Consider the following 27,923-nt stretch of genomic DNA (forward strand, 5'->3'; position numbering starts at 1 on the left):
GATGTTCTCTCTGCAGTAAGTTAATATATAGAAACCACCTACCATAAAAGACCTATGCTTTCACTAGTTCCATTGACTCGTGACTTTTTTCATTAAAAACATGCTACATTTTGCAATGAACTGATCAAGGTAATATATTCTTGCTCCACCAGGAACAAATCATGCAAGAGCTAGCACATATCTGCCATGATAGTACTTGCTCTGTCCTTTCCTGCACAGTGAAAATCGCCACTTTGTTCCAGAGCACGACATACTGCAACATCTAGCGGTTTAATCACCAAAGCGCTTATGGAATGTTGTTTAATCAGTCTATACAGGTTGTCTAAACATATTTAAAATACTTTAAACCACTGTAGCAATATGTATGCTGACATAAAATGTGCCCGCAGCCTAAACTTTTTACTCCCAAAGAAAGAAAGTTCTGCTGGGTGTGTAAAGAATAACAAACAAACCTGAAAAAAAAAAAAAAGAAAAAGAAATGCTACCAGCTAAGGTACAAGAGCTCACTTATAGCAATTAACTATCCAATATTATGTATCCAGTAACATGCTGTAAAAATAAAGAAAGCAATAATGTATTGCATTGAGGAACAAACTGGACAGTTAGATGTTTTCAGTAAAGAAAATTTTACTTCACCAGCGTCAGCTCTTTTCGTCTTAATCCTCTGCCAAGGTGGAAAGAAACGCTGACATACTGCATCGATGCAGCCACACAAGTGTCTTAGAGGAGCTGCCGGAATCCCCTGTCACATTCAAAGAGAGTCTATTCCAAATTTCTCTAACCGCACTCAGCCCCTAATGCAGACGCCACTCACCGACCCACAGCTGTCAGGACCTCCATGAAAGATCTTGCAGCACCAACGAATCACTTCTGCCTCCATCTTGCGTACACCCACAAAAACGTCAGAATGCAAAGGGTTTGATCGAAGATGTCGCTCATAGACCGAGATCATCATGGCCTCCAGGCGGGGGTCATGCTCTGTGTAGATTGCGCCAGACACCACCCCCTTCTTCCAATCTACTTTACAGAGCCCGTCATTGCGGTCCATCTCTTCAAGGATGGCCTCCTGCGAATGGCAAAAGCAATCCCCGTGCCTAAGTTTGGGAATGAAGTGAACCAGTGACATTGAGAGCTAGATGCCACCAACTATACAGAAATGCACTTACTGTCATGGTGGAAGAACAAATGTTCACAGATATGAAGCAGACATTTCTATTTTACAGTCAAGACTCAAACATTTAACTCTCGATTCTGTTTCTCTCTCGTATCCCCACTGGAAGTCTTCTAATGAAATCACGCCATACTGTGGATTATTAGCAGACCACTAAACAATTTCTTTTTCTGAAAGGAAAGGAGATCTAAAATTTCTCGTATACTGTCTTATTAACTGGCTCAGGCTAACATAGCCGACCATGCCTTTATACAGACATGGTAACAGGTGGTTGAAGCCTCTCCAGTTTTCAGAGTATATACCAAAGCATGCAAGTTTTCATTACAGATCAGAAGAATAACTTGAGATTTGTTACACAAGTCTGGAGGAGCTTAAAGGTGCAGACACACCAAAATTTTAGATGCATTTTTATCTCTTTGGAATAATGTGCAAGACAATGGATTCGCCTACATCAGCTAAATAATATGCAATTGTTTCTTTTTTTTTCTCGTGCAGCTTTGGGCTTCATTTCACCCACTGAATAATAGTGCGACATCACAGACAAATTGAGGCCACGTGAGCCTTAATTAAAGCTGTGATACAATTGCTGCTTATTCATTTTTTGCAACTCTAGCTCTTTGGCAGGATTGCATGAGTTATGCAAATTAAAATAAAGAAAAAACCATACTACAATTTTTGTATGCCTCATGTGACCTCGGCCCGTCTGTGATGCCACAGCATCGTTTGGCAGCTGAAACCGAACTGCACTGTAAAAAAAGAAAGCAAATCAATAATAAGCATTAAGTGCAATCCACTTATAACGATACCACATATAACGATATATTGCTTATAATGATAAATTCTTGAGATTTATCAGTTTTCCCATAACCAGATATAATGATCGATTATCGGCGGTACATCGAATATAATGATAGCTTTATCGCCGCCCGATAGGTGTTTACCACAAAAATTTGACTGAATATTCAATAAAAGATAAAATAGTGAGAAGACAATGACGTGAAAATGCGACATATGCGGCGAAAACGGAAGAAAATGAGCACTGTCATCATCGCAATCGCAGCCGCACAAAGGATGCAGCTGCGGCCGTATCGTCATCGCCATCACCGAATCTGCCATGGCGGAAGTAGAATGGTGGCGAAGGCTGGGCCCAAAAGCGGTTCAGCGGTACCGCAGCATAGGCACAGGTCGCGGGGCCAACCACTCAGATTAAGAAATTATACTACCACAAATTAAAATGTATCAATCAACATAAAAAGAATAGACATTTTGATAACTTCGCTTGTGAATGAGGTAAGGTATTTTATAAATACATTCTTAACTTTTTTTTAAATCTTGCAACACTCTTATCGCCCCACTCCCTTGATGTTGCATCGGTCAGGAGGCGCTGCCAGAGGTAACCAAGGCAACGGACATAACGAAGCTGACGAAGCACGAAACGGTTTCTTATCGCTGTCTGCTCCTCGTCTGCTGTGGTGCGGGCCTTGGTGCGCCCGGGAAAGCGTAATTTAGTTTGCAGGTCTGAAAATGTCTTTTTTGTGAAGATTTCGACGTCCTTGCTGGTCGCTGCTATGTCGCCTTTTGGTGAGATTTAATATCCCCCTGCAGCCGCGTTTTTTTGGTTTTGTCCCCTTCATCGTGCGGGCAGTGCGAAGTCTTTTTTCAGTATTGTATTGCGCTTAGCGTTTTATCGCAAGATGAGCCCGCACAAAGTGAGGAAGCGATGCTCTGTGGCACGTTGCGACAGCGTGGACTCAACTGTCGGTGTTTTACCGCTTCCCGGCTGGCTTTCACCAGTGAGCAGTTCTGGAGGTTGCACACAGACTCAATGTATGCTCTAATGCTCCTGTGTTAAGCACGTTTGTTGATTCTAAAGCTGTCTTGACTGGTGCAACCTTGAAATTTCTTTGAAAACTGCTGTATACTTTCTGCCGAAGAATTTAAATGTGAAGAGTGATACCAGTGCTCTATGCTCCACGTATGTTTTGATGCACTTACTAATTCATGACATTTTTATTTCAATTGCAGCTGTCATAGCTTTGTTTTCTGTACATGCATGTTTCTTATCTGGTGATGGTTTGTGGCAGGCATTTCAAGCCTTTTTCATGCCTCGGCTGTGATCATTGAGATGATTAGCCCGCTTAAACAGCGCTACTGTTTGTGCTGTTTGCGACATGCATTTTTATTGTTGTGATTTGTTGCTGTATTTTATTGGTTGATGCAATAAACCATGAATATGAAAACCATAATTGTTCACTTGGTACACTCTGTTGCGAACTGGGCACAACTGCCCTGTTGTACCAGTATTTCTGGACCGCACCTTACTGTGCTGAGGGACAAAGGAAATGGCCAAAGTACTTGCATGACTTACAGCAGTATTTGTATTATGAATTTGCATGCGTGGTCTCTATTTGAAAGTGTTGCTGCCTTTCTATGCCGCCACCTTTGCCAACCACTTTCATAGTGCTAGAGCAACTGCTTACAAACAAGGGCGTAAACAACAAACTCGAGTTCTTTTAGATGGTAAAGGTTGGCGCGCGCTGAAAGGCAACAACCTTCAAAAGATGCAGGCTCATCAATGCAACGCGGTGGTTTTTTTTTAAAAAACTTGTTTATAATTCGCGCCAAAGTGAACGTATGTGTGACGTTATTTGACATCATGGCCCCCCAATTTTCATTGGTCGCTGGAGCCCATGCACCGCCATGTTTTGTACGTATGGGCGTCTATGGAGCCTTCGCTACCATAGTACATATACCTTGAATCTGCGTCCGTGGAAGACGGCGGCAACCACAGTGACGGACGGCGCAATAGCTCACGAGATGAAACGACACATTCATTGCGATTTTTGGCAGGATTTCAAGGTTGGAGCCTTGTAAAAAAATACGGACATTCTCATTCTACGATTTTAACGATCATCAAAGCTGGGGATGTCCTTTAGTTCATTCAGCCACTAATCGCTTTCGTGCACGCAAAAAGGACTGCCGCCAGCGAAGCGATGCTCACAGCGATTGTCAAGCTTCAGCTGCTGCTCAAGCGAGCGCGAATTTCCGACTTCTTTAAGTATGCTTAAGTTATTTTATGGGTATTGATGTATACTGTAATAAAGTGCCTAGTGCTCTTTACGATGATTAGCGTTGTTCAACCCGATTTACTCGTCGCTAGTAGTAGGCAAGCCTGCGTACTTGCCTACTACTACAACTTTTTTTTTTTTTTTTTTTTCGCCGGTCCAGATATAGGCACCATGCAAAAACCCAGGGGGCAGCACTCGTGGCGAACAGGCAGCGCCACGAGTGAGCGCCGGAACAGTTTGATAGGGAGATGCGCGGCCGCCTAGGCAGGGCGCGCGCTTGAAAAGGCGGCCTGCACATCGAAATGGTAGCAGTTTCAGCCAGCTCGAGCGACGTAGCGAAGCACAAACGATGCGAGAGCCACGCGACACAAGACGCAGAGACAGAGACGAGCCCTGGCCGCCCGCTGGGTGTTTATTTCTAGGCTGAAAACACGCAAAACGGAAGACGACAGGAGAAGTGCGCGCAGTTGGAAAAGGCCGAGCAAAAAACGAAGGGGGTGGGAGGGTGGGGGCGTAAAAAACATGGTAAAAATGTAGAAAAATACAAAAAACATTTGTAGCGAACGCCCCTCCTCCCAAGTGTGGTACAGCTTCACAAAGGCCAGCTCGAACGCCCCAAGCTGGGGTGGGTGAGTGAAAAAAAAAAAAAAGAAAGATGCGGGGTATCGAGCGGCCGAGAAGGGTAGAACGAGTATGGGAGAAGAATAGGAATGAATGAAGCTGTAGTCGAAGAAGATAAAAAAACCTAAAAAAAAGGGACAAGCCTGAAAACTCGATCGAGAACGCAATTACCGGGGCCTGAAGATGACGCAGGCACTTACATTACGCAGACGGATTTTGAAGAGCTTAAGCTGTTTTCTGGTGAGGTGGTTGCCACTTTTCTTGACAATAAAGGAAAGGTTCCATTCTCATAGCTGTGTCGCTGTATCAGCGACACAGCTATGAGAATGGAAACTGCCTTGCAGCACCGCACAAACGATCTACAGTTTCTAATACACATTCATGTCTTCCTCTCTGTCACATGCCAGAATTGTAGCATGCTTAATTTTCTTTTTCGTTGAAAGAATGTCCTGCCTCATCCCGACTTAAATGCTAGTTTTCTTTTTTTTTTGCTTTTTTTAACGATCCTTAATGCCTCTTTAACGGTACTTTCAAGTCCTCTGCCACAAAATTAAGTTTTGACAGGGGAAGGTAACAGGTGGCAGCCAGCCGCTCGACAACTTGTTTGGAGCAGGATGGCATGTAATGAATGCAAGATCTGTTCAGAGTGTCCACGAATAAGTAAAAAAAAAAACATTTTTTTTTACTTATTTTTTATTATAATCTTGATTGAGCAGTATCGCATGAGAAACAGCTTATCATTCGAGGTTCAACAACTGAGTAGGCATTGAAATGTCATTAACACAACTAAATGAATAAAGCATATGGAATGGCACCTCCTGAATCACATCTACAGAGGAGGGCGAAGTGGACAGCGATGGATGGCGAGGAAAAAAAAAATATATCAGGCTGGGGGACGGACAAAGGAAGCCACCCAAGAGGAGAAGGAAAGTAGCGGCATAAGCGTGGAAGGAAAGGGTGTGGAAAGAAGAAAAGGAACGAGCTGAGAGGAGGAAAAAAATAATGAAAGCAAGCAAGCAAACAAAAAGTTGCCAAGGCAAATTCGCGAAACTAATGCGCAAGACATAGTAAATACGCCATTTAAACACTCCATTCCTGTTGATTACTCTCTGCATTGTACTGGTGCTTATGCAAGCTATCGTAGACAGGGAAATATAGACCACAGGACAGCATAAATAAAAATTATGCAATGAACAATTGCATCCACGAGCGCGGCCCACAGGCGCGCACGGCAGTCCCAGTAGCGCTGATGCCTATGAGTTGCCCAATTTCTTTAAATATTATTCTTTTTTTGCGGGTTGAGAAAGGATGCTAATGCAGGTGAAGGTATAGTCTGTCCTCTTTCGGGAAAAATGCTTCGCGGTAAATCTGGACGCGGCAATACCCGGGCATGATTGCCAGCTCATTGCTCGTTGGAAGGCAGCGATTCGCCTTAGCGTCGCTTCGCTTCGTAAAGCTTATTCGGTGGCGCGAAAAATATTTTATCAGGCCAGTGAAAATGTGTGCAACAGCAGCAATCCAAGGTCTGCAACCTAGCAATTCATTTGTGCCCATAGAATGCCGCGAATCGAAAGAATGAACGGCGAATGCGCCCCACGCACAGCAGATCCGCCGCGTCTTCGCTGCACGGCCGGGTGCACGTCTCCCTACCAAACTGTTCTTCCCGCCGCGAGGGGCGCGCGCGTCGCACCGCGAGTTACTCCTGCACGGTGCCTTAACGATAATCGGTTATAACGATCGGATTTTCAGGTTTTCTCAATATCGTTATAAGTGGAATGCACTACCACTGTTTTGCATAAACCACCTGGGCCCGTATTTCGAGTTTGTGTCGTTATCGAAGTGTCGCTATCTCACGTGACCTCGGGTCATCTGATTGGGCGAAACTCCAGACCTGGGTGTTGCCAATACGGAACCGGATGAGGTGGCCACATCATATTCCGGGGTTTCCACCAATCAGATTACTCGAGGTCAAGGAGATAGCAACACATTCGATAACGACGTACACTCTGAATACGGGCCCTGGTAGCTCATGTCTTATAATGTGCTGCGCATCATTTCAGACAGAAAAACCACGCAACTAATATTTGGTGTCTACTCCTTTGACACTTTCTATCAGCCAAGCTCTATTTTACTGAAGCAATTAATTTTTGTTTTGTTTTAAACTGTGATCTATGAACTGAACGTTCAATTAAAGATTTCTTTTCTACATACAATTTTGCATGCTTAACTTTGAACTTCAAGACTATAGGTCTCTCCATGAAGGGCTACAACAGAAGTTTGAGTGTTTGCCAATTGCAGAAAATTGGCACTTTCTCCCACAATAAAACAATGCAAGTGGCAAATGTTTCAGCCAGTTTTTAAACACCTTTCTTTGGTGACAAAACTTATTTGCCGCCAAGGCTTCTTCACCTCTCAGAAAAAAAAAAGAAAAAAAAAAGATAAGCATGTGCCGGACACCGCCCATGCAACTTTCTCATGGCTAAGCCAACCATATAGAACAGCGCTGTTGAGCCAAATACAGAGACTATGAGCAGGACGACGGGTTCTTTCACTACTGCTTCTCTCTGACAAGACACTTTTGAATGTTTTCTTGCACTTCTATAGACGTCAATTGTGCCTACACAATCAGTGCTGGCTGCACAACAACAGCGATTGCATCGCATCATAGCCACACAAGCGATGTAATCCAATTATCTGAAGAATCCGACACTGACCTCCACCCCAAAACATGGCAGAAGGGGCAAAGGTTCATGCCTTCATGTATTCTGGGAACTAAGGTACCCCAGTAACAAAGTCTAGTATGTGGTTACTGGAATTTTTCCATTTGAAATCTCAAGGAATAAATTCGATCCAGTTAGGTTATCAGACTTTTCCAAACATTTCCAAGAGGTTGCGATTAATACTAGCTGGTATCCACATCGGATTTATGAAGATTTGCTGGATCAAAGTGAAAATTTTCCTAATAGAACAGGTTAGGTTTTTTTATTGTTCCAACTGGTTCCGACAGCAGCAATCCCACTGGCAAGCTGCAATGTGGAGCAATTTTCAGAGCACAAAAAATTCCGATCTGAAGCACTTTGAAGCATAGGAATGCCAATTTAGGAGCAGTCTGGAGCATAACACGTCTAGTTTCTAAATCTGTTAGATTGGCAAACAATGCTGCAAAAATTGAAGCGATGTGCAAGGAATGCTACACCATTAAGTTTGCCGTTATTGCCACAGTTGCACCTAAGAGGCTTTCAGTTATGTTTTATGCTGTACAATTAAAAAGAAAACTTCAAGATATGCATAGCAGACAATCATTAATTCAAATTTCAAAGTCTGAATTATCAGCAGTTCAAATTACCAGCACCTTAATGTGATTCAAGGCTAAAAGCACTATGCTTTATGGATATATCCGCCCATATACCTGAGCGAAATGAGATGCAGAGGATGTACAGAAAGAGGAAAACAGAGGATGCAGTCCCCTGCCCATCTGGACCACCATTCCCCGGCAAGACAGTCAAGTTGCTGCAAAGTGCTCACAAGCCTCAAGGATAGATTGCCCTGCAAGCAGCCCTGGGCCCAGCGGAAAGCATCGGACGGTCTCGGCAAAACATGAGGCATTGTCTAGCAAGATTTTCCCATTTTTGGGAGTAAATAGTTTATCAGCACCATCATCTAACAAAAACAACGCTTAGGCCTTGCACAGTGTAAAAACGGCCAGTGAAACAGTCCAAAATGAGAAAAGAGATGCGTTAACACAGAAGGTAACACCACCACGTAAATACTCTCAAAGTCCACAGGGAAAGGGTTCAGAAAAGCGCAGGTGACAGTCCTGCCATCGTGTGCAAACATGCATCACTGAGGCAGACACGAAAACGCCGATAAACCTCTTCGCCTTAGCCGAGGGTGACGACTTCCTCCCCCGAGCCCCGCGCTTCGACAAGCTTTTGTGCGCGCACAGAGGAAGATACGTGCTAATGGAACATGCTGGAACATGTCAGAAGCAGCCAGCCAGAGCAAATGTTGGGCGCCTGTCTACACAACACTGACATGGCCCAAAATGTCCGCCACTCTGATTGATGCATTCGGATCCGCTGCAGCCATACCAGTGACCCCACACGACCAGGGCAAAGACAACACTGGCCGGCCAAAATTTCGAAATACGTTTGAATTAAGCAAAAGTATGAATCACCCGAGTGGATGTTACGAGTCTACTAAGTCATACAATGTTTACTTAAAGAGCACCTAATTTGCAACAGTCGCAAACGCATGTACAGCAGCTTAATGTGCTGATGTGTGACTGTTCACTGTTATTCTTCTTTTGCAAAGCAAAGGTTTTATTATTGAATTTTATGGTGCAAAAGCAACTGATATCTATAATGCGACAAACCCAACGTTAAATTTAGACTTTATTAAATCTTCACATTAAACCCTCTATACATTTTCATTTATGTCAGCCACTTCTGCTGCATTTTATCTACACTTAATTGTACTTCCTTAATTAAGAAACAATTGGACATGGTCCCCTTCTCCATCCTTGTGAGCCGGGCCAGTCTTAACCAGGTCTTTGGCCTGCCAACCGCAATCTTATCCAGAATGCGCACAAAGCCTGCGCTAACCCTCCCCAATCCTTAATTTTTAAAACAAACAGCGGGGTGCCTGAGGCCACAATGCTGCACAAGTGAAACAAATTGTGAAATGCAAACAGAACAGCTCCACCCAGTTGCACCCATTTGGACGGGCGGATCACACCTAGCAGCAAATCTCACCGTCAGACTCACTTCCAGAAATTTTCATGAACAGACTTTAGAAGAGTGACTGTCATGCTCCAAAAGCTCAACTGCATAGCAAGAAACGCTGTCTATGTGTCATCGTCGACCCCATTCATCGCGTGGGCTGAGCTCTCTCGATATGCTGTCGCTCGTTAAGCTCAGCAAAGTATACAGTGTGCCATATTTGCACTTTTGATCGGTTGACTCATCTGAGGCCTAATCGGCTGGCTAATTGGATTTATGCTGACAAAAGCTAACCTAAGACGCACAAGCCTGACTCCTGAGGACGTCGACCTGCCTGCATCTCGATATGCGCGCTGCACAAAAGGGCAGTGGCTCAAAACGGGTGCCGAAACTTCACCGGACCGACTCGGCTTGTGTATTACTGTCAAATCTACACTATGCAAGTCCGCGTTGCCGCGCGTCATGATAACAATCATGAGCAGTGAAAGTACCATGCTGCCGCCTTACCAATGATTTCCCTATACACCCCCTAAAGTAGCGTACAGTCACCCAAATCTATAACTTGTGTGCATGACGGCTGAATTTTATGTGTTTCTGAGCGTTATAAAAGAGCTAACCTACGAAAAGTCCAAGTATAAGCAAGGGCTCACCAAGACCTTGCTTAATCTTGACCTTCCGACAACTTTTATCGGCCCTAAGGCACAGGAGCAGAGAAAAGGTGGCCATTGCGCACGCAGATTTGGGCGACTGTACACACCCCCTAGTTTTTCTGAACACATCCTCTTAATTCGAAACATTTTTTTTTTCTGCACTGACCAAAGATGACTATTGCATGCTTCTCCTCTACCCTTAAACACCTCCCCTCCTGTAAAAATTTAGACTACACCCCTGCACCACAGACTCGCACGATGCGATAACGAATGCCCCAATATCTACGCTTGTTGCACTTTACTCATTCATTCATAAATCTTTACTGACAAGGAAAACCTCAGGTCTAGAAAGGGAGTGGGTGGGTTAGGTGAGGGCTTTGACTAAGCCCTCTAGAAACAAGTGACTGCCGCATCACATGCCAGTTCGGAGTGCCAGCACTCTTGTTGGTGTCTGCCTTCCTTGCCTGTGTCTACATAAATCTATGCAGCGCAGTTCGTATATAGTAACGAAACACACTGTACATGTAACAAAGATGCATGCATTACAAGAGCGGCACTCTCCGATTGTGACCTATAGGAGTGCATTTTTTTTCAAAAAGGAGTGAAACATGGCCAACCATCTGCTCCATCAAAGGGAATTAATGCTAAGACTCACCGGTGTCCAGCGTTTTTCAGGAAGCTCAAGGATGAAGTGGCAGTCGGCGTAGAACTTGTTGAGTGACCGCTCCACATCTAGCGCGATAGTGTCCATCTTCTCGCGGACGTAGTCGCGCACGATAGGCAGGCTCCTCAAGGTAGCCAAGAAGCCACGCCTCACATTGGGAACGAAGCCTGCGCACACGCAGCAGACGCACCCATCACGAAAAGCACACGGGCACTCCGTCTTGAGCGAAGACGTGGGGGCCACACGAGAGAAGCTAGGAGACAAATTGGATGGCCTAGAAAATGACAGTACATCGGGCTACGAGCGCTCTGCAAGCACTGGCCTTGCAGCACTATACTATACCAAAGCTGCAAGGAGTGCAGAGGTGGCACCCTGACACTGCACAGTGTAGTACCAAAATAAGACGGGCATTTGGGGCAAAGTGCCTCAAACTGTGCATTCACCAAACGCCATTTCAAATCCCAAAAGAGCGCGACCAACAGGGCGGCACATTTCGAAGCAGAACAACTGACTTCAAAGTGAGCTCGTCGCTGTTGCTGTGGCTTTCTGCACGTTAGCGCCTGTGTGCTGTGTAATTTCATTGCACGCTAAAGATACCCAGGTGATCGAAAATATTCTGCAGCCCTCCCAGGGTGTCTACCAAGCTGATGTTTCCAAGTTTTCCCTGAATGCATTTGTAAAATTCCCAGAGTGATACAGTACTTTGTTCTATGCTAAAATGGGCTGGCACAATGCCGCCTAATGCTATCACTCTCTAGTAAGCATGTTAAAAAATTAAACGACAATACAGTCCCTTTAAATGTTAATGAGTAGAGTTTATTTCATTTAAAAGAAAAACAGAAAGCAAACATTATTAAATCATAACAAATCGAGTATCTTCAAAAAAATGTTATCGAGTAGCCGACCGATTTTTCAGACTCCAATAATTCGTACCTGAGCAATATTTCGGACCTAACTCGGGGACCGTCAGGCGCCCTATAAAAACGTGTACATTTTCCCGGCCAGTATTTCGGACTCTGTGGTGTCCGAAAGTTCGAATTTTCGGACCAAATTTAGCGCCAGCAATACTGTGGAGATCATTTTTTGGGGCGAAGACTCGTTTCTGCGGCATAGCGCAGATGCGAGCGGGCATCGTTGTCGCAAGCAACCGGTTTCGCGTGGCCGTGAAAGCTAGGCATTCATTTGGGCGGCCTAGCTTGGCCTCGGCCTAGTTCATCATTCCCATTTGAGGTAGTGACAATAGGGGAACGCGTACAGCCTAAAATGAGCGCGCAATCGGAGTGAAAATGGAACGTGAGCACCGTTTGGCGCTGCTCGTTCCGCCGCCACCCGTTGGTAGGGGGGGGAGTTTCTCGCGAGTTTCATCTCGCCGCATTCGCAGCCCTCGTTAACCATGGAAACAATGTTATTCGCGCAGCGCGTGCATATTCGTTCGCGGCATGAGCATGACCTACAGCTGCGTGGTGAAATGATGGCATATGACGAAAGCATGTCTGCATGCATGGCGAGATATTCTAACAGAAGTGTTATAATGGTTGCAGCTTAGCCCTTTGGCACGATCCATTTCTGCGGGGCTACATTGCGCATGCAGCGACTCCCTCGAATGCGACTTGCATTGCTTGCATGCTTCCCGGCGGCGCGCGCTCACTGGCGACCACGCCCGCCATATCTGACCACGCTAGCGCGTGCGCATAGGCGGCCGTGGGGAGCGGCGAAATTCGTGATCTGCTGTAAAGCCGTTTCTTCGCAGAAAAGTTGTTTTTTTTTTTTCTTTTCTCAAATTTACGATAAGGCGCGAAACTATATCCCTCTCTCCCAAAGCTGCGCCGCCTACATTGCTTACGTACACCCCCTGCGGCAGAAATGAACGCTTCCATCAAGGCTGTGCACAGGGAGGAATTCATTTGGGAGTTGCATTTCTCCCATTGGAAATCGGACGCGTCGCAGATTCTCGCAACGTTTTCTGCCGCCTTGTTGGAGCTATGTCTACTGGGAGAGACGACTGGGAAGGCCGTCGAACAGCCCATGCGCGATCCCTAGGGAGTGCGTGCTCTGCCGCATGCGAGAGAGCGTCCGCTTTCAACACGCTTCGAAATTCGAAGCGCTTTTTATCGCCTCTGCTGGGATATGGTACACTCATCACAGCACAACTCGCGGAGGCTGGTGGTACAACTCGTGCAATGTCGTTTATATCGCGAGTTTAGTTCCTTTTAAATAGAACTGCAAATAATTTTCCAAACACAAATTCCCCGAGTTTTCCATGAGTGTTTTTCAGATTATCCAAATTCCCTGATAATTTCCGGTTTTTCCCGGTTGCTAGGTGCTACGTCGATGCCCTACCTCGACTACGGCGCCTCTTCTTCCATTCCCACCTTCCTCCCTCCCCTTAACGCGCGGTTCAGTGTCCACGGAGAAAGTGTGGCAGATACTGCGCCTTTCCTCTAAACCGGTGTAAAATCTCATTTGGCCTCGTCTGAACTGGAGCAACATCCACGAATGATTAATTTTTCTTATTTGGAGTGCCGCTCCTGGGCCTAAACGAAAATGTCTGTTGTTAAAAATGGTTTCACTTCCAAAAATTAAATGAGGCGCTTTCGTTTGCTCACGCTGATATGACAACGTAAGGATATGGCAGACAATGTAATATGGCATGCAATTCCTCGTTCGGTACGTGGCCGGCATCTGTTTAGGCTATTTTCCAACCAGGCGACGTGCAGATAACGAGGCGCGGAGGAACATTCTTAAGGCATTCTAGTGATTGGCTGAGGAAGCCTCCAGCTTCCACATTGCTGAAAGGAACTAATGAGATAGAGTATGGGTGTAGCATGGGACTTCACTGCTGCTTAGTGCTTCAGTATCACCACCCTTTGAAGAGAATTAAGCCTACTTTTAATGTGACTCGAAGCCTCACCAAGGAAAGAACTACGACTAGCCGTAAAACTTGCTCATCGGTCGAAACAGCGATGACATCACGTGGTCACGTGACATGGACAGGCGTCGATGGAATGTGCGAAGTCATGAGATCATGTGACATGTCCGAGTTTGCAAGTGCGCTATCCACGTGACTTGACGGGGGAAATGGCGAGCTCAACGTAAGTTAATTGGCATCTGCGCTTGGTTGTGTGCAGACGTGTCTAGACATGTCTCCTTGTATCAGAGTGCAGCCAAAATCCGCGCCGCACATATAGTGGAAAATCCTCGCAAAAGGCGACCACGGCAGTATGTCGCTGAAGATGTAGTGTAGCCATTGCATATGACTCTGTATATGGGGCAAGCAGAGTTATCTGAGGAGAAGCAAGCAGAGCGGACTTCAGTCCTTAACGTTACAGCATTCTCAACACGTAATATAACGAAGCCCCATTTTTTTACGCCGATGACATTTATGGTTTCAATACGTTGGGCGAGCCATGGCGCTTTGCGAAGCGCTGCAGCAGAAAGGAGGAGAATCGATGGCAAAGGCGCAGCCGGGTTTAACTCCGCTTCAACCGACTATGACATAAGAAACGCCGTGTGGCATGGTTTTGCTTGGTTTGGTTTTCGGCGAAAGGCACAGTATCTGTCGGCGGACACTTGCACTTACAATTAACGGCATGGAGGTCGTCGGTTCGAGTCCCTGTCGCAAGCTAGCCTCCAATCTGACTAGCAGGCGGCTGCTAGATGAAAATGGAAATGCATCACAATTTGGTTACGAACCACCATTTTTGTTGCCACTTCCAGTACACGGCTCCGCCGTGGCGGTGCAGTGGTTATGGGCACCTTGCAGGAAATATAGGAGCGTCCCATTTGAAACGGGGTGGTAGCAGATGCTATCATCGTTTTTTTTTTCCTATATCTTAATTATTGTTTTAGATCGGTTAACTATACCATAATTCTATTTATTGAATTTTTGTTTCTACTTTACTAACATTATGTCACTTTTCTGCTTGTAAGACACCAATCTTCCAATCGTTTTTTGCTAGCTTCCATAGCAGGTTCATTCACCCCTGGTATCTCTAAACCCCAGGGCCTCGGGAAGAGTGACAGCGCCTGCATCGACTTCCGGATGGGTACCATCACATTCGAGTATAAGATGGTTAATTGTTTCTGTGGATTTACTACATACTGCACATGTGTCATATTCGCTGTTAAATTTCTTTTTGTAGCTGCGTATTCTAAGGCACCCTGATCTAGGTTCAAAAAGTAGGGCACTGCCTCTTGAGTTATCAAAGAAAGCTTCCTTCCTGATCTGCCTTTGCCACTTTCGGTATAGTTCCACACTCTGTTTCTTTCCCACAGAATTTATCCAATTTTTACCTGCAGTGTTTTTCACCTGTTGCTTAACGCTCACCTGTTGCTTAAGCACCCGTCGCAGCAGGAAAAAGATTTTTGTAGTGGCCGATGCGCCCGGCCGCGCCGCGGAGACGCGGCGGATCTGCTGTGCGTGGGTCGCATTCGCCGTTCGTTCTTTCTATTTGCGGCATTCTATGGTAACAAATGAATCGTTAAGTTGCAGTCGCTGGGTTACACCCATTTTTACTGGCTCGATAAAATATTTTGCACGTCCCCAAATAGGCTTTACGAAGCGAAGCGACGCTAAGTATGAATCGCTGCCGTCCAACGAGCAGTGAGCTGGCAATCATGCCCGGTTTTGCCGCGTCCACATTTTTCGCGAAGCGTTTTTCTCAAAAGAGGACACACTACTTTCACCTGCGTTAGCAGTCATTCTCAATCCGTTAAAAAAAGGGGGGGGGGGCAACTCATCCATCTGCACTATCCGCATGGAGGCAATTTGATTTTTTTTAGTGCGTGGCACTACTAGCCGCAATCACGAATTTCGCCGGTCTGTCCGAAGCCGCTCTCTCTCTCTCTCTCTCTCTTCGTGAACTTGAAGGGGAGAAAGAAAAGGTGGCTACACGCGCATCTCGCGGCTCAGCATTGAGGTGGAGTGGTCGCAGAGCTGTAGTAGGAGCCCCTCTCTCTGTCATTCCATCTCTCCGTGAACTTGAAGAGGAGGGAGAGATTGTGGCAACGCCCGCATCACGCGACTTAACACTGAGGGGGCGGAGCGACCGCATGATACACCCAGACAGAGTACGACAGTGAGAGAGGGGCATGTCAGTTGCGGACGTGGCGGCCATCGCTGGGCACCTTGCACAAGCGTGTGTGCGTTTGCTTCACGTCGCAGGTTCGCCGTACTCGACGTGCTGAAGTACGGTTACGAAGGCAGAACCGGAAAGCCGGAGGCCCATAAATCGACAGTTAAGTTTGCGGGTTTCTCCCAGAAACGAAGTGTTCACCGCGGGTCCACCGTCGCGGGGGAGATTCCGAAGGGGCGGCCAAGGTCAAGTGGCAGCTTGACGCGAGTTTATTTATGACGGTCGCGCAGGCGGCCGCTCTTCGGAAGTGGGCGACGCCGTCGGTTTGGTCCGTTCCGATTCTCGGAAAAGTCGCGATTTGACCTGTTACGTTTCTCCACCGACAAGTGTGACAGCTGACGCGGCCACCGCATAGCAACAGGCAGAACCGCGAGCGGATCGGCCATTTCGGCGCCGTTCATCGGCCGCCCAACGCTTTCTCCCGCGGGCAAGTCTCGACGTGATCCTGCCACGCGCCAAATGTGTATGCGCGCGTGTGTGTGCAAACGCCGGCCAAGCCTGGAGCTCGTGAGAGAGTGCGTCGCCCTCGCCCGTCTGCAGGAGGTGGAGGAGAAGCGGTCGGGCCACCTGCGATTGAGTCATCCCGTCTTGACCAGACTTGTCGGGCTCTCCCTTCCCTGTGAGGGCTCCCCCTTTCCCAGTGAACTGGCAAGCCTATAAAAAGCAGCGGCCGACTCCGCTGAGACAGAGACTACTTTGACGCGCCGTTGGAACGACGCTAGACACCAGCTGTGTGAGAGTGTCTGTATTCTCTCCGGGCCGGCTTCTATGCCCGTTTCTTCATGATGTTGTAGTAAAGGTTGTTTCGTTAGAAGACGCCTCGTCTTTGCTGGGACCGTTGATGCCGTCCGCCGAGCCACGGAGCCGCCAGGCCAACGCTACCGAGGGGCCACGAGACGCACGTAATAACTGGTGGCAGCGGTGCGATACCACAGGCGCGCGACCAGAACGTAATAGACCGTGCCACGAAGGAAGCAAACCAGCAAACCAGAGCAGTTAAAAAGCACAGCGTAAGCGCAGTGGTTGTGGGTTCAGCGCTAACTGCTCTGTCTCTCGGTTTGAGGGGAAAGGGCGCGGAGGCCATAAATCGCGGCGAAACACGGGCTGCGAAGAACGCGCGGCAGAAGGAGCTGCTGTCGGTGTCTTCTCGGAAAGACGCCTGGACATACGTCCCTTTGAAACCACCACTCACGCGCAACCGAGCAAGAGCAGCGATCGGAATGTTTGGGCCTTAGGTTTGTGTGTTGTGTGTTTTGGAAGCGCAACCGTCGGCGCTGTTTGTCTTTGTGACTTCTGGCCACCTCGTGCGTGAGCTTTAAATAGGAGAGAGTGTAAATCGCAGATGTGTGTGGCAATGCATGAAATGTATAACGGGGATAAGCGGTACTATGCATTTACTTCGTATTTGATTAACTATTCAAATCGGCCATATTTTTTTTTCTCGGAGTAATGTATATTACGTCCAATCTGTTTCCCAGCGATGTGCTGTCATATAATGTGTTTTCTATCGTATAATTCTGTGCATATTTCGTGTTGGTGTGTCTTTATGCGATTTTTTTAGGTTAATTTCTTTAAACAGTCTTCCTACGGCGAAGGTGGCACTTAATTCGTCAGGTATCGATACACCTTTTGCCTGCTCTCTTCCTGCTTTCATTGCTTTTGTAATGGAACCCAAATGAAATTGTGTAAATAAAAAAAAACTTGCCTATCTGACGTGATTACCAGCTGTCCACTTCGCTCTCCTCTGTAGATGGTATTTATAGAGCCCCTGTCTGCCATTCCATACACTTTATTCATTTAGTTGTGTTAATGACCTTTCGATGTCTACTGAGCTGTTGAACCTCGAATAATGAGCTTTTTCTCATGCCATACTGCTCAATAGAGACTATAGTAAATAATAAAAATAATATAGTAAAAAATAAATGTTTTTTTATTTATTTGTGAACGTTCTGAACATATTTTGCAATCATTACACGCCATCTTGTTCCAAACAAGTGGTCGAGCGGCTGGCTGCCACCTGTTACCTTCCCCTGTCCCAACTTAATTTTGTGGCAGAGGACTTAAAAGTACGGTTAAAGAGGCGATAAGTATCGTTACAAAAAAAAAAAAGCACTCAGGGCGTTCTTTCAAGGAAAGACAAAAGTAGGCATGCTACAATCCCTACATGCCTGACAGAGAGAAAAACATGCATGTGCATTAGAAACCGTAGATCGCTTGCTGTGCCCTGCTGTAATGTAGCCCATTCCATTCATATGGCTGTGTCGCTCTTTCAGCGTCCGCGTGGACAGAGCGATCAGTGTGAATCTGTCATCCTTTCCTTTATCGTCGAGAAAAGTGGCAACCGCTTCACCATCACCAGAAAGATCAACTAAAGCTTTTCAAAAGACTTTGTGTAATATAAGTTCATGAGGCATTGTCAAGCCCAGCGGTAATCGTTCTCAAGTTCTCAGGCTTTTCGCGTTTGTTTTTTTTCCCCAAGGCTATTTTCTCCTCTTGGGCTCCAGGAATCCATTCATTCCTAGGAAGAGTGTTCGCCACAACTGTTTTTTTTTTTTTTACATTTTTACCATGTTTTTGTTTCCCCGCCCGATCGACTACTGGGACCAATTAAAGACGCCGGACCGAATTCCGGTTGCGGCGGCCACGTTTAGATGGAGGCGAAAAGCTAGACGTCCGTGTGCTGTGCGATGTCAGTGCACGGTTAAAGAATCCCAGGTAGTCGAAATTTGTGAGTTTCTCATAGCCGTTAAACCGTTCAACCACTTCTTGTCTTCCCTTCTCCCTGGAGAGAAGCACCCTGCTCATGCCATTCATGCATGAGGGAAGGCTCTTCCGCGCCTGGAGCCGCCCATTTTCGCATGGCTCACGGCAGGAGCGCTTCTGAAAGCACGGCGGTCACGTGCTCCACGTTTCCCTGTAAGACAGCCAGTGCGCTCGCTCAAGGTGAATACCGTGAATGTGGCTCGACCGACCGACATGTGTTGTCGTGCCCCAGATACAGCTCTGTACAATGGGCGCGTCAGAAGGGGGTCGACGAAGCGCACAGTGGATGGGCGGGGGTTCTCTGTAGCGCGACGGCTATGCGTCACATTTGCCGAACGCTCGTGTTCAAGCCTTTGCGCCAGAAAAGGACACTTCTCGGGCAATTTTCATTGTTAAGCCGGAAACCGCACTCAGCTCTTACTAGCAGATATTAATGATGCAGCAGCACGGGATTAACAAGCACAAAATATGAGCGTTTCGAGCCGCGCGAGGAGCCCTTGCAATTGTGCTCCTAAGTGCATCTCGTCCCTGCGCACTATAATAGAGAATTGTGCTCCTAATATCACTCCCACCGATTTAGGGGGAGAGGCGCGTAGGAGCACCATTGCCTATTGTAGTGCGCGTAATCCTGATTGGACCTGAGCATTTCTGGCATGCCCTCCACCAGAACCAGCGAGCTGACTAATCGAAGGATAATCGAAAGAAAAAGATTTTCCGATAATTAACGTAGATGTAAGATTACACGCGGCGCCTGAAAATTTTGTTCTCAAACGGACGCATAAACGGCTGTCATTGAGGTAAAGCGACTCAGGCTATGAGAGACGACGTGCGTAGTGAAAGAGTCCGGAAATTTCGGGCCACCTCTTGGGTTCTTTAACGTGCACCGACATCGCACAGCACACAGGCGCCTCGCTTTTCGCCCCCATCGAAAAACGGCCGCCGCGGCCGGGATACGATCCCGCATCCTTGGGTGATCTGGGCTAGACCACCAACACGCACGCGGGTGGGCGTACTGCTGCAGGCTTCGATTTCGGCACCGCCTGACCGGGAAAAGGGTATACAGTCGCTGCAGATATGCTTACCACGCCGAACTAGGTGCACATCTCCGACAAGACACAGATGAATGCAGGGAGGTGCACACCTTCCGTAGTTGGCCAGAGAGACAAAGGAATCTCGCCGAGGTCGAGAAATACTTTGTTTTGTTTTTTTTACGTTGACCTGGGCGTACGATAGTTTTCGGGAGTGCGTTGGCGGCTAACCACAAGCCTTTAGTGGGCATTTCCAAGGGACAGACATTACACCTCGATTGCAGAGGATGATGCGTTCTTCATACGAAATCGTGCATGTTCCTGGCAGAGATATCGTCGCTGCCTCGCCATGCAGCCGGTTCATAAAAACAGGCGACCTTGATGAAGAAGTTGCATCCTACACATCAGAGCCACAGTCGCGAGTGATAAAGATTGGCACAACGACGCCACAGGAGGCGCGACAAAATCGCACCGCTCAACATCGCATGCGCCGTTCTTTGCGAACACGCCTGGCGTTTTTGTTATCGGCGCTTTCGTAACCGCACCGCGGCGATTTGTTATCTACCTCATCGGAGACACGTCACTGGCAACCTTCCATCAACAGACTAGATAATGAGGGAAGTGCAGCATTTAAAGGATCTAATCTGCACGCTTTCGAGCCTGTACAGCATGGATGAATCGAGATTAAACTCCACTCGAATGCAGATACTACAGGCAACACATATCAGGCACGACGGCTAATCAAAGGACCAATGGCAATTCTGCAAAGCAACACGCGTATGATTCACTAGGGCCATTAATTCATGTCTGCATAGCGGCCGGGCATATCAACACGAAATTAAGAACTCGTCCGGCGATCAGTCGATATTGTCGACCATAAACCCTGACTGCTCACTGGAGGGTCAAATTCTAAAGTTAAAGCTCAACTACTTTGGTCATCTGATGAGAAGAGAGGAGTCGCTGGAGAAAGATTTGATGTTGGGAAAGGTTGAGGGTCGCCGGAGAAGGGGTAGGCAGCGAACGCGATGGTTAGATGGCATTCTCGAGGCATTGCAGATGAAGCTATGTGATGTTAAGAAGATAGTGAGAGACCGGAAAGCGTGGCGTGATATGGTCCATAGGGTCACGAAGAGTCGGACACGACTGAACGACTGAACTGAACGGCGATGTACGCAGTGCATCAAGAAGCAGACAGGGGTGTCAGTCCTCAAGCCATATACGTCACGAGTGACAGAGGGAGAAGATAGACATGTCCCACTGGGGAGAAAGAAATTACCTCCAGGTCGCCGTCCTATTATTTCTGCGACCCGGAAATTACTCTGCTGTCGAAAATGAGTGCGGCAGAAGTATCACATGTCAAGTTTATTTCCCAAGGCATGGAACATCTGCGGGTCCTTCCATGCCAAACGTACCAGATTTTGCGCTCGACCCCCTCTGATCTTGTCGATAAAATGTGTGGCTCTTTATTGAACCGGCTAAAGAAGTTATAGTGAGGCGGAAAGTTGGGCGAGGTGAATCTGATTCGTGGTGTAGTTAACGCCAGAAACGAGGGCCAAGGTGGGAGAAAGACCCAACACGAGCGCTCGAGCGGCGTCTCGGTCCTCGGTATACAACTTTGGCGAAAAACAATTTCCCCCTCATGTGACAGCCCGTCGACTTTCTCAGAACAGTGCGAAAGTTCATCTCACTAAAAAAATTTACAAAAAAAAATAATCAAATGTCTGACTTTTGCAAAGTTTTTGTGCTGCTTTCCCCAAGAAAGCAGCATTTTTGCAGTTTCCTTTTATACGCGACATTGGCGAGGCACATCATATGTTTCGCCACTTCTCTTTAAAGTACAATGCAACACAATATATTCAGAAGAAAATAAATTTACTTGAAAGAAAGGGTGTGCTGTGAAAGGGTATTTCGTACAGAGGCGTTCCTAGCAAAAACAAATTTAGCTCAATGAATAGGTATAGTTGCACTGAAACTCAGTGCAGCAATTTTCATCGAGGCCTTTTGCGTTCATCGAGCCTTGCAGTGTGAAGTTGGCTGAACTCTCTCATCCAGCACAGCGACACGATGTGGCTGCTCGATGTCACGGCGACTACCAATTTGGTGGACGCACGAGGGAGGCTCGATGGCTGCAGAGCGCTCCCTTCTCGTCTTGCTTTGTGCAGTGTTCACGGTTTTCAATGCCATATCTGTGGCCAGTGGACGATTGTACGGTGGCTGACCAGTGCGCAAAGAGGCGCCAATGGGTCGTTTGAGCTTTGGCTACAGTGGCTGGAATCTAGGCACTGTACTTTGGCTACTCATGACCCCTCAATGACAGCTTACTTTTTTCTTATATATATAAAAAACCTTCAGCGATTGTTCCCTCGGCACACGTTGGTGCCGCAAGCACGTGTGCGGAAAAGAAAACGTAGAGGAAGGCGCGCACCCATGACAGGATAATGATGAGTCTCCCTTGCTCTTCGCCAGGTAGTGCGTGCGTTACTCGAAAGATCCGTGTGTGCCACCTTGGACGTATGCTGCTGGGAGGCCCACCCCGGCAGCTTGTGCATTGTGTCGCGCGCGAGGCTGTGTATACACACCCATGCAACTATATTGTAAACAATTGTAGTGGCCGCTCGCGCACAGGCATTTGTGGACAGCGCTCGGACACTTGCGCGCGAGCAGCGCCAACTCGTTGACATTTTTTTTTTTTTTTGCAAATAATGTACAAAGCTCCACCTGTTTTTTCTTTCTATCGCTCCCCTCTATACTTCCCCTCGCTATCCTCTACCTATCCCCTTTTCTTTCCCGCCGGCCGCCGCTTAGGTGCTTCAGATGATTTAGATAGCAGTTGCCGCGGCCGGCAACGCTCTTTTCCTTCTTTTTGATTACTCAATAATAAATCACTACCACCACCGCAGAGGTTCGGAATGCAGTGACATAAGTGCTGTTCGTATGTTCGCTTGAGAAATCTTCTTTCCCAAGTATTTGATAAGTTAATATCCTTTCCACAGTCTGATTAGCTGACGGAAACTTTATTTTCCTTTCCCTAACCATCGATCGGTGAGACGTGTCGCTTTATTGCTTATTGGCTGCTGTCCCCGCCAAAGGCGGAGACAGATAGCTTAAAAGTAAGCGCTCTTGGTTAAACCAGGGCTGATTTCGTATGATCAACGGTTCAGTCATGTAAATAGTTTTCTCCTTGCTTGCTTCTTCTTGTTTTATTTATGTGCAAATAAATAACCTTCTTTCCCTGCCGTCGAGTAATGTGAATGTTTCGGAGTCCGAACCACCAACCCATCAAGAACCATCGATTTCATCATTGTCAAGTGTTTCCTCAAATGGCCACCTGAAGGGGAAACTCAACTGCCACTGCCTTGCTCATGCGTCCGCCGGTTCTCTAGTCATATGCTGCCCAGGAAGCACGCTGCAGAACACATTAAAGAGATAAGAGTGCTCCAGGGGGCTTTTGTCCTTAACAAAGGCTGTTCGTTGGCCGGCCGCAAAATTAGAACTGGTCCACGGCGACATTCTTTGTCGTTATCAATTCGTGGAAAGCAAGAACGCACAGAATAAACGTTCTTGCAATTATATTACATCAACTCAGTGTTAATCAAAGCATCCGTATTCACTGGGTCAGCATTGCCACAAAACACCCAGCTACGCTGCTTGCTCCACTGAAATGCATCTATTCTGTATTTCGGATAAGCACTGTACTGCCCCTTGCTTATTAAGTGAACCACACTCGTTACAAAATTCCGGAGCAAAACGAATTGCGCCGGCTACGGTTGAAAAAAAAAAAAAGGGGGGGGGGGGGGGGGGGCAGGAGAAAACAGACCGCAGATGTGGACCCCGCGAATCATTTGGTGCTCTCTTCCATGCCCATGCTGCTGTGTTCAGCAGTGCGGAGCAACCATGGCTCGAAAATGAAAAATGATCCGATAAGCATCGCTGAGCAAAATTTCAATACAACAGCTATCAACTGAGCTACAATTATGTTTTTAATAGAAACGCCTCTGCACGAAATTGATGCCTGAAAATACTGCACAGAATTTTTTTTTTTTAAGTTCGCCATTTTTTTTTCTAAAAAATATTGCGTTTTAATATAATTTAAACCACTTAATGAGATAGCATATATTATAGAGAAGCGGCAAAAGATGTCAGACGCTCGTCAATGCCGCGAAAAAAAAAACTGCAAAAAGATGGTGAACTATGCCCGGGCAGGACGAGGCCAGAGGAAACTCTGGTGGAGGTCCGAAGCGATTCTGACGTGCAAATCGATCGTCCGATCCGGGTATAGGGGCGAAAGACCAATCGAACCATCTAGTAGCTGGTTCCCTCCGAAGTTTCCCTCAGGATAGCTGGCGCTCGATGGGAGAGCAGTCACACCTGGTAAAGCGAATGATTAGAGGCATTGGGGTCGAAACGTCCTCAACCTATTCTCAAACTTTCAATGGGTGTACGGGAGGCCTTCTGGGTTGAGGCCTCCCGCTGCGATGAGAGTGCCAAGTGGGCCACTTTTGGTAAGCAGAACTGGCGCTGTGGGATGAACCAAACGCCGGGGTAAGGCGCCCGAGTCGGGACGCTCATGAGAACCCATGATTTTTTTTTTTTTTTTAGGAGGGGGAGGGGGGGGGGGGGTAATAAAGTAAAAGGTTTTCAAGCTCAACAGTAAATGACGTTTATTTTTTATTTATTTATTTAGTGAAGCTAAGTTTCGCACTCCTCTGAGAAATCCTAAGAGCTGCCACATGATCAGGATATTTTTTTTTTCTTTTTGTCAAAGTTGTTCAGGGTGATTACTTTAGCCGGTTCAATAAAGAGCCATAAATTTTATCGACAAGACTGGTCGAGCGCGAACCCTGGTGCGATTGGCACGGAATGAGCCCTAGCGATAACGAACCCTAATTGAGCAGGGTCACTGGCTGAGTTTTCACAACATAGGCCAAGATTTGCTTAAAACAACGGTTTCGTTGTAATGCAGTGCGCATCGTCAAGGAGAGCACTCCAAAGAAAAATGGCGACGTTGGTCTTTGAACTTACGGGGCCATGCGGAATTGTAAATGGCACGAAGGCTGCGAACGCCCTAGACCATCATCGTACGGACTAATCGAAAGCAGGTCGTGCAAGGATAGGAGCAAAGGAGGGTAGCCGAATACAATAAAAATCGCGACAGGAAACATGTCCATGGCCAAAGAATGTCGCCAGTCACAAAAACTCAAACAAATATAAGACTGAAATCTTGTCAGAACAGCGAAAGCCAAACACTGGAGGAGCCTTCCACGACGACATCATTCCCAAATGAACTGAAGGTTAAATACTGCATGAAATTAGGGCAAATATTTTGCCACAGGGGTGGCCAGGCAGTTTATGAAAAGAGCAGAGAAACATCTTTTCACTTAAAAGCCCCAGTATAAAGGGAGGCGCGCCAATATTTTTTTTTTTTTCTATTTCGCGGTGGTAGTGAGGTCACAGTAATTGCCACTCATGTAGCGATTGCTCCTTGTGCTTCTTGCATTGCACTGCCCTATTCTTGAAGCAAGCGCTCTCCCGTAGGAGGAGGGGGAGGGGGGGGGGGGGGGGGGAGAGAGATTTCAGAGTCGCGAGACGCACCAGGACCCGTGAGGAGTCGGAAGTTTGAGATACGCCGTATTGGAAGGCTCCAGAAATTTCGATCACCTGGGGTTCTTTAACGTGCACTGACATCGCACAGAACACGGGCGCCTTGCTTTTCGCCTCCACTGGAAAGCGGTCGCCGAGGCCGGGGTTCGATCCCGCACACTTGGCAACAGTAGTCGGGCGCCTATAACCACTGCACCACCATGACGGGGTAGTTTTCCCCAAGGATATCCAAGCTACCGTAAAAATGAGCTAAGTGACTTGAAATAAATTCTGACAAGTAAACAGCTCTCACTCCGCAAAATGCACAGTGCATGCAAGTTGCTACCAATCCACGTAAAAAGAAATGAACAGTCATCGTGCAGTCCAGGCTAGGACGATTCCAGCCATAGAGTTTCTTATACTGCTGTCACACGGGCACAGCTGAACTCCTTTTAACTCCCTTCAACCAAGGTAGTCTTTATCTCAATAGAGATACGCGCCGTGTCACACGGCACTCCTTTAGGAAATGAAGTTTAAGGAAGTTCCTAGCGTAAGGAGTTCCGATCATGTCCCTCGAGCAGGTAAAGGGAGTACTCTGGTTCCCCGTGAGCTTCAGTGCAGGTGTTAAAAAAACGCATATGCATCAATTTTGAGTTTATAACTAATTTTAATACTGTAGCACAACGCAAAGCATGGAAAAAAGTAAATATGCAAATATCCAAGCATGCACGCAAGAATTTCGCAAGCACATTGTGGCCAGTAGAACAGCCAAACCCGATATGCTAGTAAAAGTAACAGCGCACTCCTTTCACATGAAGATACATTTATATTTTAAAGTAAATTCAAACTTGAAAAGAAAGCAGCTAAAAATTATTTTACATGTTTTTAACTTGAATTTTTATACGCATACACAAAACGAACAGCGCCTAATGGGACCCCGACGGCGTTTCGGAGAAGCTGGTTCTTAGCCGTGTGACACTGCGACAACTCCTTTAGGCCTGAACTCCCTCCATGGTCCTTTATGGAAAAGACGTTCGAGGGAGTTGGGACTTGCCCGTGTGACAGAAGTATTACTCTTACCTAGAGGGAAAGCTGTGCCGCCGTCTATGGGAGTTTACATGGAGTTTTCAGACGGCCAGTTCAGCCACCATGGGCGCTCAAAGCATCATGGGCCGGAGAGCTACCGAGTGCAGAACTACAACTTTTGGCCCAAACTAATGCAAAGATAAACATTGTTCTACAGTAAATAATGTCCTAACATTGAATATTGCGACTATAAATTGCAAAAAGAGAGAGAAACAGCATGTCAGTGTGATATTTATCCAATATAAGCGATGGCTCTTTCTCCTATTGGCTTAGTTTTGAGCAGCACAAATACCAATATTTCGCACTTAATAGACAAAATTTTAAATAAAAATACGTTACAAAAAATTTATGGTTGTACAATCACTGAAGGAAGTTTTTAGAGGCATTTCGGGAAACAGAAACCATTTATTGGCGACGTCTGCTTTTGCGCCTTCGCTTTTCGCGGTCTATGTACGCACCTTCAGATGATGATGATGACGAAAAAGAAACCTCGCAGTAACGCCACCTCACGTACCCGACAAAAACCGACTGTCCCGCAACAAGTAGCACACCGGCCCATGATTCTTAGCGCGCCCATGGTGGCTGAAGTGCAGCTCCCTCAGCTTTCCCTCTAGTTAGTGTAAGGAACTCTATGATTCCAGCCCCAGAGTTTAATTGTGCAGTGGATTTGGGCGTGCATGGGGAGCAAAAAGGCGAGCTCACCTTCCCCATAAACGATCCTGCGTACTGCACGCTGCCCAATGTATGTAACCAGAGCTGTTGTGACAATGAGGACAGCTGGCTCGGTGTCCCGGTACCTTGCGTTGAGCATGTCTCGGTGAAGGTTGACGAGGCCACATACTCGCCAGAAGGCATACAGCAGGCTCTCCTTCTGCACATTTCAGCAAGAAAATAGCGAGAAACAACACCCTCGTCAGACCAATATTTAACGCTTTTTTTTTTTTCAATTGTTACGAGAAGTAGTGACTAATGCTCAAGCAGACACTCCTGGTGGTAGTGTTCACTCACTCTAAATGAAGGGGTGATAAGTAGGCCATTTTTACTCAGTTATTAAGCAGGCTTAGCTCGGCCCGGAGTTGCCTAGCTTACGGTACTTCCTCATGCACACACCTAATAATACTAACTTGAGTTTTAAGTCGTGCGAAGTACATATGGACAAGCGTCAGGCAGTGACGTCACAGAATTGCGGCGACAGCAGGGACTTGTGCAGGCAAAAGCCGGAACCGTTCGCATTTGGTGTGCCACGCTGGCTCGTTTTAAAACAGTAGCCTCAGGGCATCCAGCGTCCGTCGAAATTAATTATTCGAGATGCTAATAAAAAAAATATGGCCGATTTGAATAGTTAATCAAATACGAAGTAGGTGCTTATCCGCTTATCCCCGTTATACCTTTCATGCATTGCCACACACATCTGCGATTTACACTCTCTCCTATTT

General features: G+C 46.8%; 1 protein-coding gene across 1 annotated transcript in view; it reads right to left on the bottom strand.

Annotated features, from left to right (window-relative positions):
* Nucleotides 1-27,923, bottom strand: part of Sply (Sphingosine-1-phosphate lyase) — a 107,222-nt gene that overhangs the window by 54,371 nt on the left and 24,928 nt on the right. The window contains exons 2-4 of the mRNA XM_084609321.1: nt 27,190-27,358; nt 10,887-11,062; nt 815-1,066 (exon numbers count right to left, since the gene is read on the bottom strand). Coding sequence (XP_084465447.1) covers nt 815-1,066; nt 10,887-11,062; nt 27,190-27,358 — 597 coding nt within the window. The remainder of the gene's footprint in view (nt 1-814; nt 1,067-10,886; nt 11,063-27,189; nt 27,359-27,923) is intronic.

Source organism: Amblyomma maculatum, chromosome 7, assembly GCF_055883805.1.
Source record: "Amblyomma maculatum isolate TAMU_Amacu chromosome 7, ASM5588380v1, whole genome shotgun sequence".
In the NCBI taxonomy this organism is placed as follows: Eukaryota; Metazoa; Arthropoda; class Arachnida; order Ixodida; family Ixodidae; genus Amblyomma; species Amblyomma maculatum.